General features: G+C 34.2%; 1 protein-coding gene across 9 annotated transcripts in view; it reads left to right on the top strand.

The window, feature by feature from the left end:
* Positions 1 to 890: 890 nt before the first annotated feature.
* PAN3 (Poly(A) specific ribonuclease subunit PAN3) overlaps positions 891 to 15773 on the top strand; it is a 30886-nt gene continuing 16003 nt past the window's right edge. The window contains exons 1-10 of one of the 9 annotated variants that reach the window (XM_089727986.1): positions 902 to 1276; positions 1388 to 1495; positions 1568 to 1654; positions 3575 to 3700; positions 6217 to 6304; positions 7613 to 7672; positions 8203 to 8313; positions 10304 to 10402; positions 11196 to 11435; positions 14204 to 14355. In XM_089727986.1, the coding sequence (XP_089584112.1) occupies positions 1421 to 1495; positions 1568 to 1654; positions 3575 to 3700; positions 6217 to 6304; positions 7613 to 7672; positions 8203 to 8313; positions 10304 to 10402; positions 11196 to 11435; positions 14204 to 14355 (1038 nt within the window). In that variant the 5' untranslated portion in view covers positions 902 to 1276; positions 1388 to 1420. Of the gene's footprint in view, positions 1277 to 1387; positions 1496 to 1567; positions 1655 to 3574; positions 3701 to 6216; positions 6305 to 7591; positions 7673 to 8187; positions 8314 to 10303; positions 10403 to 11195; positions 11436 to 14203; positions 14356 to 15773 lie in introns of all 9 variants that reach the window. The other 8 variants (XM_089727979.1, XM_028183770.2, XM_028183768.2 and 5 more) reach the window with 8 other exon arrangements.

The following is a 15773-nucleotide window of genomic DNA, read 5'->3' as shown; positions in this document are numbered from 1 at the left end:
CAATCGCGCATTTAAAGATAGAAAATGCTTCATTGTTGGTATGGCCTTACAAGCTTTTCCATTACATCATATAGTGCAAGAGACTATTGAAGGCTTCGAAAATGGGTCATGCTCTTTTTGTCACGAAATGGAGTGAATGACTTAGAGTTACATTCATTTCCCCGCTAAGCCACTTCTATAAGTTATACTTACGGGTCATTTTTTATCCCATCTAAACTCATCGTCTCATAAGATAGTTCGAAGCAAGCCTTTTAGAAGGCTGGAATGCCATGCTCTAAAAAGTGGATAATGGATGATTTACAGTATTTTTTTATATTTTAATTAGTAAAATTTTAAAAACAACTATATTTTAAAAATAAAAATAAAACCATACATAAAATGATGAAAACTTTCAAATGAAAATAATAACCTGTAACTCCTTTTATCATGAGTGGCTTCTATAAAATCGACCATTAGATCTTGGTAGCACGGTTTCAACCTATTATGAGAAAACTAGAAAAAAAGCGAGATTAAATATAATCTTAACAATACCTAACAAGGTGAAATATAAAAATAACTAACTCTTTTCTTAGCATGATGTTTTAATTAAACCGGCCCTAGATAATGTATTTTTAATCATAAAAACTTAATTTGAAAACTAAAATATTTTGTAATAATTAATGCAAGAAATTGATGATTCAGACCAACTTAATTAACAAAAACCTTATTAAGTATTTTTCAGTTTCTTATCTTTTACTGCACATAAACAACAGATTCATTCCAATACGGGTAAATTTATCAGAATAAGTCGAAAATCATTAAATTGTTATGCTAACGAATTCACAGACTCCAGATTGTACTAGATTCTATAATGTTGACTTACATTTTACATGGGTAATGTTTTTTAGTCTATGGAAGACTGTTTCACTGTAGTGTACGTACACTGGTACACACTACCTTCACCGACTATTAGGACTCATCTCTTACCTACCTGTTCCTGTTTAATGTCTCTATTGTCTTCGTGTCCCCGTCTCTGAGAGTCCGTGAAATTTGTATTAAAATTGCTGCCCCAGTGTTTTGTGTGAATGAATCAATAAAGATTGCCTTTAAGCCCCGTCTTTTGAGACAATGAAATACGTAGTTTTTAGATTTTTGAGGGTTTGATTTCTATCACGTATTTAATATAGTATTCTAGCTTTCCAAATATGTCTGGTTGAAATTGAACCCTTAATAACGACATGTTGGGGTACTCTCATTGTCATGAATAACTGTGAATCGAAAAGAATCATAAATTAAGGTAGGTCAATTTTAAAGTGCTTACTACCTACATAAGTTGGGAACAAAACTGTGAAGTAGGTACCTACGCTACTTTTATTGATTTATTGACTATGTTTTTTCTTCTTTGCAGCAGACTGCACAGACGCACTGCAGTTTTGAAATTATGGATCCATCAATATTTCTACCATACGCACCGCCTAACGGGCTTCCACAAGAATCGAAGCTAGTTACATACATGGTAAGACATTGTTTTTTAAATTTTTATTATTATTTTAAGAAAGCGATTTTTTTTAATTGTCATAAATTTTAGAGTCGCTCAACTTCGACGCCCACACGCTCTCTTAACCATGCTATAGGGAAGCTCACTTTGGATTCCTCACCACCAGGTGTTAAGAAGGTAATATTTTCAAATAACATTGTAGGAAAATAAATATTTCTTATGATTAATTCCACCTAACATATATCTTTGACATTTTGAATATTAAGTTGCATCATAATGTCAGAAATAAATATCGACGCTTGAAAGGCAAATGTGACTAAGCGACAATGCGTGAATCTTACAGAAGACTAATTTATAGTTGAAATTAATTTAAAATATACCTGAAAAAAATTTCTATTTTAACGAATCTAGCTGTAGGATTGAAATGATTTTAATAGACATAGAAATATATTTTTATTGCGCATTGAATATGGTTATTGCCTATCATTTATGTACAAGGCAGTAATTGTCGCTTAGTCACGTTTGCCTTTCAAGCGTCAATATTATGTGCAGATGTGTATGAACTTGAAGCCTACACTACATTATATAAAAAAAGGTAGACAACAGCTTGGCTGTGCCCTGGGCATTCCTGATGATTATGTATGATGGTAACCACTCATCATCAGATTGGCAGTAGGCCTGTCTGCCTACGAGAACAATAAAAAACCTAAAACGGGTTTTTCTTTTTTGAGACATATCCCGTATGTCTGGATAGCGGGTACCAACTATTTTTTTATTTATTTCAATATGGTAAGTGTAAATGTGTTGTAGCCTTAGTCCTGAGACAAAAGGATGTGAAGAGGCATCTGAAAAGTTGTAAGATACAGTGACATACACATGCTTATCATAAAGCTGCTAGTCATGTGAGCAGCAAAGGTACAGAAATATGTATGATTTTGATGATAAAAGTTAAAACTGAGTAAATTTGTCATGTTTACTATAACACACCTACTACTAGTGGATACTGGTAGCTGAAATTATCATAAAATCCGATTTCATCAGACATGATTCTTAAGACCCTAACTGTTATTGGAATAAATGTGAACCTACCTACATAAAAGCAGACATGAAAAATTATCAAAGCACTATGTCATGTATGTCTCTTTAAATCAAAATTTATTATTCAATTCTTATTTAATTTATATATAAATCAGATTATTACCTATACTATACCTTTGTGGTAATGGACAACAAAGCTATTTTTTGATTTTATAGAAAACAACCAATTCTTAGATGTGAATACTCAAATTACAGATTTAAAAGTATGAATGCGATTTTTCCTCTGGCTAAATAAAAATATGTATGTAATTGAAATAATCCATTCAGTTATAAAAATGAATGAAATTTTATTGTAAGTTTATACACTAGTCAAACCTGGCCTGCTTTGTTGGCTGTTTTTTTATTTAACTTTGATTCAAGCACTACCAATATTTTTATTATCACCCACAATTCCAGTCTGGAGTATATCTGAAAATTTCATTAAAATCAGTTCAGCCATTTCTAAGAGTATTGGGAACATTCATACATACATACAACCACTTTTATATTGCCATGTTTAAATGTTGGATTACAATTTAACTTAAAGTCACCAGTTAAATATAACTAGTGGTCCCGCAGTAGTCAAAACTTGATTTTAATCAATTGAAATTTAATGTTTAAAGATTATTATGGTTCTATTGACAAATACTATTATACTTATATAATATAATCACAGATTTCGCCAAAACCACACTATACATAAATAATAATAAAGACAAATAATATTCATCTATTCTCAATTTGACCAAAGACTTAAACACTAACAAAAGTTTGACAATTGACAATAAACAAAGAGTATATTTATATATACATATGTGTTGTGTCAAATACTGCTTTCTTTATTGATATAATGTATCTTTTATGCATCATTTAAAAAATAATTAGCATTGTGCACTTCTTCTCTATATTCTCTATAAGTGTGGAAAATTTCATACTCCTCTGTCCGTGCAATTTTCGTAAAAACGGATACAAAGTTTTTGCTTTACATATTAATATGTATAATAATAGTTTACTACACAGGTATTGGTGAGCGAATTTATTCCAATGAACTACTATGTTCCGCCACCGAATATGCTTCCCCCAGAATCACCTGAGGGTCCACCACCACCTCCTATACCAATGGCGAATGCTTCAACTGTCCATCAGGTTAGTCTATCATTAATGTTACAACAGATTTATAGAGTCCATGATCAGAAGATATTCTGATGGAAAAAACTTCATTTGTGCACGTTTTTAGGCTACTAAATTTGTTTCATCAGCTCTTCATACGGCTTCACGGATTATAAAGTTTAAAAATTTTAATTTATCATTTTAATAATTATCATAAAATGGTTAGATTTCACAAATTGTTTACTGCTGTATACCATTGATCAGATCTCGAACCTAAAATTTTCAAAAGCGGTAAAAAAAAATGAGACTGGAAGTGGTCCTTTACCCATTTTTTGTGATTAAATAGTCACTGATAAATTTTTCTTGATATGTAGAAAATCCATTATAGGGTCATCCTTATACTAGCGAAGGAGAAACAAGTTCAATTTCGGATCCTACAATAATACATCAAAGACCTTGATTCAAGGTCAGAAAAAACGCGCCTACCGAAAAAAAGTCTGCTTTTATAACATCTTAAAATGGTAAATTCCATGCGTTTGTCTTCTATTTATCGGTTCTTACGTATTTACACTTGGAGGTTATAATTGCGAGGATGAGCAGATGCCAGAGAGTTACTCCGTCTTATTTGCAACAATCACGACATGTGTGAGACAGAGTGTCCACTAGGGTTCTACTCTGGGTGCTATATCCACAAAACAAATCATCCTACAAGGTCCCGCTCCTACGGGGTAACACAAGTTACGCGAATCACAGGTTTTTTATTGATATAAACAGATACAATACCAAAAACCAATTCTTTGCTAACTTGGAATGGTCGTGGAATAATGTCACAAAACGTATATTTATCATTTAACGAGAACATAATTTGCGGCGTGGGGTCGTATATCTAATGAAATGAGGAAAATACGATATATACATATTATGTACATTTCTTGAGCCTGTATTTGGTACGGCGCACCAGTATAAGTCGACAGCTCCACTGTTTCGTGCTTCCTGATGAAAATGACTGCAAAGACAACTTAATGGACGTGATAAAAGTATGGGTAATTATGGAAAACTAGTTCCGTCTCAGTAGCAATGCCGCATAAACGGCTCTCAACATCAATAGCAGGTACGGAGTGAATACGACGAAGGCACCACTCCTTATTGGCTTGAATGCTTCCGACATGGAACTCGAACGGGACGAATATCCGGCCAGCCTTAGTTAATCTCTCGTCGTTCTCCCCGGCCCTTGCTCCAGCAGAGTACCACTTTTTCGGACGTTGGAAAAAAAACATCAGTTCATCAGTCACATGAGGCAGTATAAAGAATATTTACTTTATTTACAATATTTACTGAGTCTCCTCACATACAATTTTTTTTTTTCAATAAAGGAATCAATACTTTATTTTAATAAATGATTTTCATTTTTTTTTGGTGTTTTAATTTTTCCGCACAAAAGGCCAACTTCATAAGTAAGGACCTAATATTAGAATTTTGAAAATATGTAGGAAAATTTGTTTTGTGCTGCGTGCTGAATCTTCTGCCGTGATATCCGTGGCGCGAGTGTACGCATGTTACGGCAGACTGTTGTAGAGCTTTGAAGAAGGAATATCGCAAGTGAAAGATAATGGTTTAATGGCTCACTAAAAGATCCTGCATCCGGGAGAGGTAGTATGGGCGTGACGATAAACAGTGCAGATGCGCATCGTGAACATCTGATCGACGGGGTGGCGACGAAAGCGAATCTATTTCGGCCAGTCATGCTAGTGCTGCAGGTGTTCCAGGATACCTCGAACGAAAACCAGCTAGTCGAATCAATCACCACCACCGGTCGTTCTTTAAGCTCTGCACCGCGCCGCAGTACATTGGCGCCACGCGGCCACATCCGAATTGGTTCACTAAGGGAAGCCGCCTCATGCAAGGGTTGCAGTTGAACGTGAGCTCTCCTCTTGCCCCCGGCTTAAAGCCTACGGTTCGATGCAGTTCGAGAAGAATTCTCTCAATTACACATTCATTGTACCCGAAGTGCTTAAGATGAAGGATACATCAACAGCTAGCAATGATGAAAAGTGATAAAAAAATCTACTGAATTAGCTTGGTGCTTTTACACTGTGACTTCATCAGAATTCCAAATAATTGCATTTGTCTCGAGATGACTACGACTGAGTGTTTTACCGTAATATCTAAAAAAACATCGGTGGTGCGAAGTATTTGCTCGGTATTAGTTTATCATGTTATACTTGTATACATTTAAAACATCTTATTTTCCTTGCTCCACTGTAATGCTCTGTCAACATATTTAAAAACATCCACCCTTATATTGCCGATAGATAGAGGTCGTTTGCGAATAGTAAGCAGTGTGCCTCCAACACAATCGTGGAGAAATTGAAATATAGAATACATGTAGTACACACAAGTAGTCACAAAAGAACACAAACATAAGTACGCATGGCCTTTTGTAATTATCCAAAACGAATCAGCGTGCTTTAATAGGAATTCACTGTACAAAATAAGACAAGACCATTGCCATTGACATTTATGCAAACGATTATGCAGTTAAATTTTTACAGGAGAACGTGGGAGGAACTACCTATTTCTACTCCACCAATTCAGACAGCCTCAATACCACTAGCGGTCTTAATTCATCGGCTTCCATGGGTAAGTCATCAAATCCACGATAAGTTAATACTTTTATACTTAATACCCAACTAATATTATGAACAAAATACACTTTATGCCTATAGCTACATTTTTCTAGTAGTAGTAGTTTCCAGTTATAGTACAGCCTAATACAATTATGAAATAGTCACTTAGTAACGTAATTTAACGGACAAACAAACATCACACAAAACCTGCAATGTCGGATCTGTCATCATATTTCAATCATACTCGTATTCATGAGAAATAGCAATAACAAAGAATATTCATGAGAAATTTTATTGACACATCAGCCATTCTCCGGTAACACTACAAATTTCTTCGAATTGTTTGTTCAGTAACTTCACGGTGTTTAATTACTTTTATTAGAACTGAGGATTGCATCGTTAGCCTCCTATTTATATTTTTTTTTGTTACTCAAAAAGAAACCTAATTGCTTTAAGGGATCAGAATTAAGTTATTTCCTTTTGACTACAACCCACCTTGTGTGTTTGATAAAGTTTTTACATCATTAAACTCGTTTTACGAACAAAAAATGTGGATTCAAATTATACATGATTTTACGTTCAATTTAAATGTAATTTCATGTAAATAAATATCGATATGATATAAAGAACGACATCACCGAATCTGTCTAGAATTCTTAATAATTATTATGCAAAATTTCACACACTACTTGTTGATCGTCGTTGACGTTGTATTTCAATATAACAAACTTCGAGCATACCTTAATAAGCTAACCATGTCTGGTTTAGTACCTGCAACCCCCTTGTCTAGACAGTGACTATGGATATAGTATGTTTCTATGTTTCTCTCCGAGGGGTGTCTGGGTTTGACGAACTATTGATTCGACGCGTTTGCAATGCGCGTATGTCGGTCCACTCAAATCAACAACCAACCAAATAATAATATGTATAGAACATAATATGAATATACGAATAAAAAGAAGAAACGATCGTTATTATGAAATATAATATATATGTTAGCATTAATAGTAAATGTACTTAAATGAAAAATACAATACATAAAATTGTTCTTTCAAACCGGTACGCCACAGAAAAAGGACTCGAGATAAAGTATGCTTCTTTTGAAAACTGTTTTTAAATTATTCACGTGCTTCCGCTTACGAACGCCAATGCAACTCACCACTGAAGGGGCATGGAGTACGAATATCAATAATGCAATTAACGAAATTCTTAATTAGATTCTATGGTCTATGCCCGGTGTTAGCAAACTAAATAATAAAATTGTTTCTTGATATATATAAGTTTCCTTTATTTCGTTTTGTATGGCTAACAATACCAGAAGAACCGTGCATGGACTACTCTCTGCTGAGCACCGCAAGACCATATCCATTGGTATACCCATGTAAGCAAGCCTTTTACGCATGATTTTGGTGTCCATCTGTAGAAACAAAATCATTTTATTTGGTTTGGTTTATACTATTTTCTATAATATCTGTGTATCTAAATTAATAAATAGAAGTCGATAAAATATTAGGTTGTTTTTTTTTTGTAATTTATTGTGTATTTTAGATTATTTACTAATTTTTATTGAGAGTTCTGAGCTGTTTCATCATAGCTTATGTCATATTTTTTTAAATAGTTACAGAGCCGATTACGACACTTCACGACGCTGGAAACATGCTTATTTACTTTATACAGTATTATTTAGATAACTTAATTATTTAAATATTTATTTAATAAATCGTAAATATTATTTAAATGTTGCATGTACGAATAAGAATAACTTGAGATTTACATATATTATTTTACTTATTAAATAACGTAAACTCTATTATTGATTAGTGTCAGTGGATATTTATGTGTAAAATAATAGTTTTAATAAAACGATTTATCAGGCATATTCAAAGCGTTTTTAAGATTTCCACCAACCAGGTCCGTCTGAGCCATGTCTAAACGCAGTAGGGCCGCCGATGGTGTCTCCGTATGCTTCGCAGATGTACGCTGGGGCCTTACCGCAGCCAGGGCCGTCCACCAACAAACAAGGTTTGTGTTGTCGATGCAATACACTTACCTATTAACAGAATTGAAGTTTATATAATATACATTTGTAACGATCAGTATAATCATATATATAAAAAGATTTATTAATAAAAAATATCTATTTTAATGCTGATACAATTTCAATTCTGTCACAGGTATTTCAAGTTTTACTAACGGTGTTTGTGCTTGCTTAGTCCAACCGCATTGTCTATTTCTGCCGCGAACTAATTATGCAATTTTCGATTGAAAATTACGATAGTCTATTCGAGATTCGTCAATGTGGCATTGGTAGTCACTTTGCTCTGTTGGCTCTAGTGATGGATGATTAGATGAGGCGTAGAACCATTTGCCGAGATAAGCAAACATAATCTAATAATCATTATCACTAATTTGCTATGCGTTATATATATATATGATAAAGAAATCTATGTGCTACTTGTGTAGGCAGTGCCTCTCCCATGGTTGATGTTCATGATTGGTGGTAACTATTTACCATCAGATAGGCCATATATGCTCGACTGTCTACAATGAAAAAAGACGAGAGCAAAGTCTAGAAGCAGATGTTTTTATTGTAGAGGCAAAAAGATTGGGACAACATAATTAAGACAAGAATTCGATTTGAATCATATATTCCTGTGTTGTGCCACCATTATTGTTCTGGTTAAATTGTTTCAGTATACAATGAAATAACAAATAAACGAGGGTGGTAGGTCCCTTTTTAACATGAAATAATTCAAAAAAAAAGGAGGCTTCAATATATTCATTGCGATGTTCTTTAATATTATTAGAAGCAACCTGCGTAACATTATATAGTACATCGTTTAGAATGCATTTATAAAAACAAATGCTTGATTCATTACAAATATACTTCGAACATCCAGGGGGGAGACAATACAGTATTTAATACACAAAGGATCCTTCAATATTGTTCAATCTCATTCGTTTCGCAATATTAGCATGTGTCAATTTCATTATGCTATCAATTTTAAATCTTTTGAATACCTGAGCGTTGTCATGCGTCAAAAGGATGGCTTTGTTTAATATTAATCATGTTATGTACTTTATTTAAAGGGCGACGTAGTCATCCACATCCTACTAGCCCTGACCCCCTGGATCATTAGACTTGCAAAAATCAGCGAAACTCAGCACTATAAAATACAGCATTTTGCTAAGCGAATGAATAAGAGTATTTCAACGGCTTGACTTGTCATGCTTTGCTATTTTTATAAGAGCGTCGCGTGCCCAAATGTAAAAGCGTAATAAATTATAGTCATTAATATTATTCAACTCTGTAAGATAGATCATACAAATAAAATTATTGATCTAATTTTTGCACTTTAGATATTATTTTAGTTTCCATTCGAATCTGTTGGTCTAACACTCGGTTGCATTAATTACCTTCAGGAATAAGGCACCGATTTGAATTTGAATTTATAAATAAAAAGCGGCCTTACATGATGTAAATCATTTGCCATTTATGATAAACGAACCCTTTTCAAGCTCTCCTTTAGACATCGTTTAGAATCGGAATGTACAACAAAGTGGAATCAGTTTACGCTCTGAACTATAACCACACAATTGCTCGTTAAATCTTCTGTACACGTCGAGATGTCAATAACCATAAGAGAGCTAATTAATTAAAGAAATGCATGGCGCGCAATGTTTAAATTTTAAGGGAATAATTTCCGCGAAGCGCCTGCTCGTTTAAGCATACCTTTACATGACTTTATGCTTTGCTAATATTATCAGTGAGCGAAACTCGCAGAGCGACATTACTACTATTGAATAGCGCGCTACTGCTAAAGCGCTCCTTCGATAAACGTTGCTACGAAAATCGTTTAAAGAACATTGCTATGAATATAAAAGTTGATATTGAAGTGTATGGGGATATTTCATTTACCTACCTACCTACCTCTTTAAGATATTTTTAAAACTGTTCCATGTTTGTTTAGAAAAAAAAAACAACAACAGTTTGAATTTTCATTGTTCGCAGGTCTAGCGGCGACTTTTTACAATCCCGAAACAATACGGTCTGAGATCTACGACAGGAACGATGATGTTTATTTGCAGCCTGATCTCAATCAGTTTCCAGGTACATCGGTTCTAACAAACGAACGACCCGGCACGTAAAGGGGTTTTCGACTTAATTAGATTCCCTTTTTATTAATACGGAAATATGGAAAATAGATATTTTTTTCTTATGAGTGATTATAAGACTGATATCACTCTAATGGCATCGTCTCATAGATGTCATCGAAAAACAATGTATAGATATGCTCCGAACAAAAGTTATATCGCAAAAGATGCTTTCAATTATTACTCAGTAAATACGTCTCAATGAAATCCAGTGTCTAACGCTATTCTGTTGTAAAATGCCTCTAATGAAATAGAAATTTTAATGGATCATTAAATTATGAATATGCGTTTGTTGATGTTAGTTGATCGGTTTTTTTGAAGGGATTTTATGACCTAGTAACTAAGACCTTTAAGTCATGTTTTATTTTAATTTATTATACTTATTTTTATGAAAAATGATAATATGGAGTGAAATGAAGTGAAGATGATTAATTTGCGACATTAATCAACTGGGACGAAATTAAATGTAATGATATGGGATGAAATATAATCTCAGTATAATGGTGGTCATTTACTGAGATTTTTTCAGTGGACTTTTTGAAGGATCCCGAGAAGTTACATCCAGCGCCTTTGTTTCATTTTCCCACATTTGTGCACTTTCACAGATATTAAACAGTTAATAAACCACCACTATTACACATTTAAACCTGAATAAACACTAAATAGAGAAAATAAAACAAATCACAAAACTTCACACCTCGCGTTCCCGCCAAAAAGTCTAGTTGATCGGTAAGTTCTGTGTGTAACAGATATACCGGACAACGTGGACATGTACGCCGAGCTGGTACCCCTGGAGGGTGCCGTGACGCATTCGATGTCGACATCGTACCGCGCTACTAACCGTCAGAACGGTGATTATGTGGCTCTAAGGAGGCTCCACTCTTACACGTCGCCGGCCTCCAAGCGTCTTGAAATGTGGAAGCAGATCGACCACCCGAACATTGTGCGTCTGGAAGAATATTTCAGCACCAAGGCTTTTAACGATATATGTGAGTAAATTTACCAACTTTAAAAAAAATTGATTACATTTCCAAGCATAATCCATTGCTCGGTCTACATTGTTATTTTAATATAAATGTTTTTTTATGTAAATGCATCTTTTTTTTTCGAAACATTTAGTATTTTAACGTTTTAACAGTCAGGCCTCAGCTAAATTAACTACTATATGTAAATTAATAGCGTTATTAGTATTTTGTGCAAGTCTTTGTCTGCACATATTGGCATTTTTTTAAATAGATAATTTTAAATAATGAAAATATAATTATCTATTATTTTTATATTTATCTAATGTATTAAGGTTTGGGCTTTAATTAATAATCATCATCATATTAATGATAACAGTTCTTATTCATTATAATTAAAATTACATTAAAACAGGAGGCTTTCACGATGAAAAAAAATATCTTATGCTAGTAGGAAGATCACAATACAATGTGAGACAACACTAAGTGCATAAACTCAAAAATTGCAAAAAAAATATTAAATCTACTTCGGTTAATATTTCAAATCACAGCGAATGGCGTTTTTAAATATAAAAAAATTAACGCAAGGTTTGAATTAAATAGAAAACACAGTTTTTAGTCTTTTGATTTTTTTAATGTACCATAAAGAGCGTAGGATATGGTTATTTATGGAATAACACATCGGGCAAATGGCCTCCACGGCTTTGCATGAACTTACGAATTATGCTCAAATGTGGTTGAATTTCCTTGATGCAGTATTGAATCTCATCCTTTAATGTACGGGTGGTCGTGGACTTGTTCAAATAGAACTGTGATTACAAATAACCCCATAAACAGAAATGTAATGGTGTTAAATCACACGATCTAGGGGACCGATTTTGATCACCGGAGCGAGAGATTACACGACCTGGAAAGGTCTTATGGTTATATAGTAATTGGATTGTTTTACGTGCTGTATGGTATGTGGCACCGTCTTGTTGAAACCACATATTAGCTACATCAACATCCAATTTAGGCAGAATGAACTGTGTTATCATGTTCCGATATCGAGCACCATTCCCCATCAAAAGAAATGTAATGGTGTTAAATCACAGGATCTAGGGGGCCAATACGAGAGATTACACGACCTGGAAAAGCCTTATGCTTATATAGTAATTGGATTACTTCAAGTGCTGTATGGTATGTGGCATCATCTTGTTGAAACCACATAAAGCTACATTAACATCATCCAATTCAGGCAGAATGAACTGTGTTATCATGTCGCGATACCGAGCACTATTAACAGTCGCTGCTTGAACAGATTCTTTTTCAAAAAAGTATGGTTCAATTATGTTTCCAACGTTCCATTTTTATTAACTAACCTTAACTGTCAGCTTTCGAATTGCTTTTTTTAGGGTTGGCAACTTTGTGCAAATGGCGACAAATTCGAATCTTGCGTTAATTTTGGGACACCCTATATTTACAATGAAAAATACTATGACGAATATTTTTAACAATTTCAAATGTTTTAAATGCACACATTGTCATTATCTTGTAAAAACAAAAAATGTTTACGTATAATACCTACCTAAATGTAAATGTGGGCGACAAATTCAAACGATCAATTGAAAGAAAAATACCTCTCGCTTGTGGTTTATGCTTAATCCAAAAGGAATTTATTTGCGGCGACGAATATGGGATAAGTGTGGTTCACAATTTTTTTCACAAATTTACTCTATTTACCTGCCTTAGCTTAAATGAAATATCTTCATGAAGACCTAGCACTTTATTAATGTTACAAAATTTTCCACCAAAACTACATTTAAAATTTAAAGCCATTTGAACCCATGTTAATCTCATTATCCGGTTATTATTCTGCTGTTTTGAAATTCAAAAATGACCGCTGTGCATCTTAAGCCTTTTGAATTTCAGTTTTATTATCGTTTTTTTTAATGAAAATGTTTTGTCCTGAGTGACTTCATGCAAATGAGTCTGTATTCAGGTAACAGATTTCAAGTTGCGTTGCATTTTAAAACAGTATTATTCTGACGAATTAACTGCTAGTAAATTTTATATAATTAATGTCCAATAATGTTAAAATAAATGTCCAATGTTCACATGATTAGTAGTACCCTTAGTCTCTCAAATCTTAATAAGCCACTAAAATTTAGAATATATCTATATACACGAAAGACATGTAGCTTAGACCAAAAAAAATTAGACAAATAATTCGATATACATTAAATAGTTTTTACCAAGATTCCGTGGTATCCAATGAAGGTTTCGTAGTGCAACTCACAGACACAGCCCACTGAGTTTCTCGTCGTATCTTCTCAGTGGGTCGCGATTCCGATTCGGTTGTTAGCAAATTGTCTAAGTCTGAGACCTGTGAGCTCGCCTATACGTTCGGTGAAACTATTACAACCCCTCGATGTTGCTATCTATAGATACAATACAATCAATATCAATAAGTCAAATAACAAGGTTTTCTGTCTGTTTTTCTTTTTACTGGTGGTAGGACCTCCTGTGAGTCCGCACGGGTAGGTTCCACCGCCCCGCCTATTTCTGCCGTGAAGCAGTAATGCGTTTCGGTTAGAAGGGTGGGGCAGTCGTTGTAACTATGCTGAGACCTTAGAACTTATATCTCAAGGTGTGTGGCGCATTTACGTTGTAGATGTCTATGGGTTCCAGTAACCACTTAACACCAGATGGGCTGTGAGCTCGTCCACACATCTAGGATGTTTATTGACCAAATCCCAATACCGTAGTTATTGGAAGACGAATTATGAAATTATTCGAAAATATCAATCCAATAGCACTGGTCCTGGTGTACCAGTATCATCCAGCCGCTGTGACTCTGATGAACAAGTATTTGTCCGGAAACGGAAACAACTCCGCCGAGGGTGGAGCTGCTTATCATGATCCGTTCTCTTCGGACCCGGATGCACCGCGTCCGTACACCCATCAGGTTTGTGTAGCGTTAATGATGTTATGATTATTTATTAAGCTATTGCATAGATTTAATCGCGGGCTTTGAGCGCGGCGACTGAATCAAGAAATTCCGTAACGAAAATAACCTGACACCCCCACTACGCCTACTATGTAGCTCGCGTTCAACACATTCACACGTTGCGCTTGTGTAGTGTTTGTGTATAAGCGCGTGGCGTGACGTCACACTGCATGCGCATCATGAAAAGTCTGCCCATCTCTCTCTCGCGCGGTCTAGCTTATGAGTGTGAAGGGGACAGTTAATATTTTGCTTTTATTAATGTTTAATATAGCGTGATCTTGTTTTAATATTAAATTATCATTGTCTAATTATAATTGCATAAGTTGATAAAAAATGCTATGCAATACCTTACCGCGGCAGTTCCCGAGTGCCACACGTTTTTTTCTGTTGGGAAATTACTTTTCTATGCTTTTAGTATATTAACTATGAGTTAGCAATGAAAGATTTTCTGATCAAAATAATTGATTGTTACTCATTGTTTCTTAACATACTAAAGTCCTTCCCCTGATGAACCGGTGACTGAAAATTGGATTTTTGTGAGTAAGAACATATCCGTATGGCGAATAGATCAGGTACCACAGAATGTTCTACCTAAAAAAAAAGTCAAATACATCGAACATTAATAACGCCACGAAAAAGCTCTCATCTCAAAATAACAAGTTTTATAGTACTCGTATACCACTCAAACCTAAATACAAATTCCAATCCTTTTCTGCAAAAATAGGATTGTGATATCAACCTTTATTATGTATTAATTAGAGAAGGGAGTAATAGTAGTAGTAAATTGGGTAAGCGGAGTTCTCATACTCGTTCTGAATAATAATCCTTATTAGCCTAGAAACGTTCATCTATATATATAATTAATATTTCAATATAAATAATGTGATTTAATACCGCTAAATCGCTCGAAACTGTCACCTGAGCTAGTAGCGATAGTCATTTCCTTGGTCTCTCAGCAATAATGACAATATAAACCTACATATACACTCGTGGACAACTTTAGAGGAACGCAAAAAGTGCATTTAACATAATATAATGGATATCAGGATAGTTGATTTTATTATAATAATTTATGTTTATTTGTAATACAGTAAATACACTTTGTTTTACTGTATGAATTCATCTTTTTTTTTCATAAATGCTTAACTAACTGCTTATATAGCTTGGGTAATCAGTACTTACATACATACATATATACATACATATATACATACATATATACATACATAATCAGTACTTAGTGTTGCCGCCCTCGAGCTGTTCGAACTTCTAGACTCCTTGCGAACCATTTAATATTATAGTAAATTGATAAGAGATTGCGTTCCATACTGCCTATAATACGTTTCTAAGATCTCTTAAATTAGCGGGATTACAGT

This window comes from Bombyx mandarina, chromosome 01, assembly GCF_030267445.1.
Source record: "Bombyx mandarina strain Sakado chromosome 01, ASM3026744v2".
In the NCBI taxonomy this organism is placed as follows: Eukaryota; Metazoa; Arthropoda; class Insecta; order Lepidoptera; family Bombycidae; genus Bombyx; species Bombyx mandarina.
The sequence above is the reverse complement of the archived record's forward strand: the minus strand, read 5'-3'. Positions and strand labels throughout refer to the sequence as shown.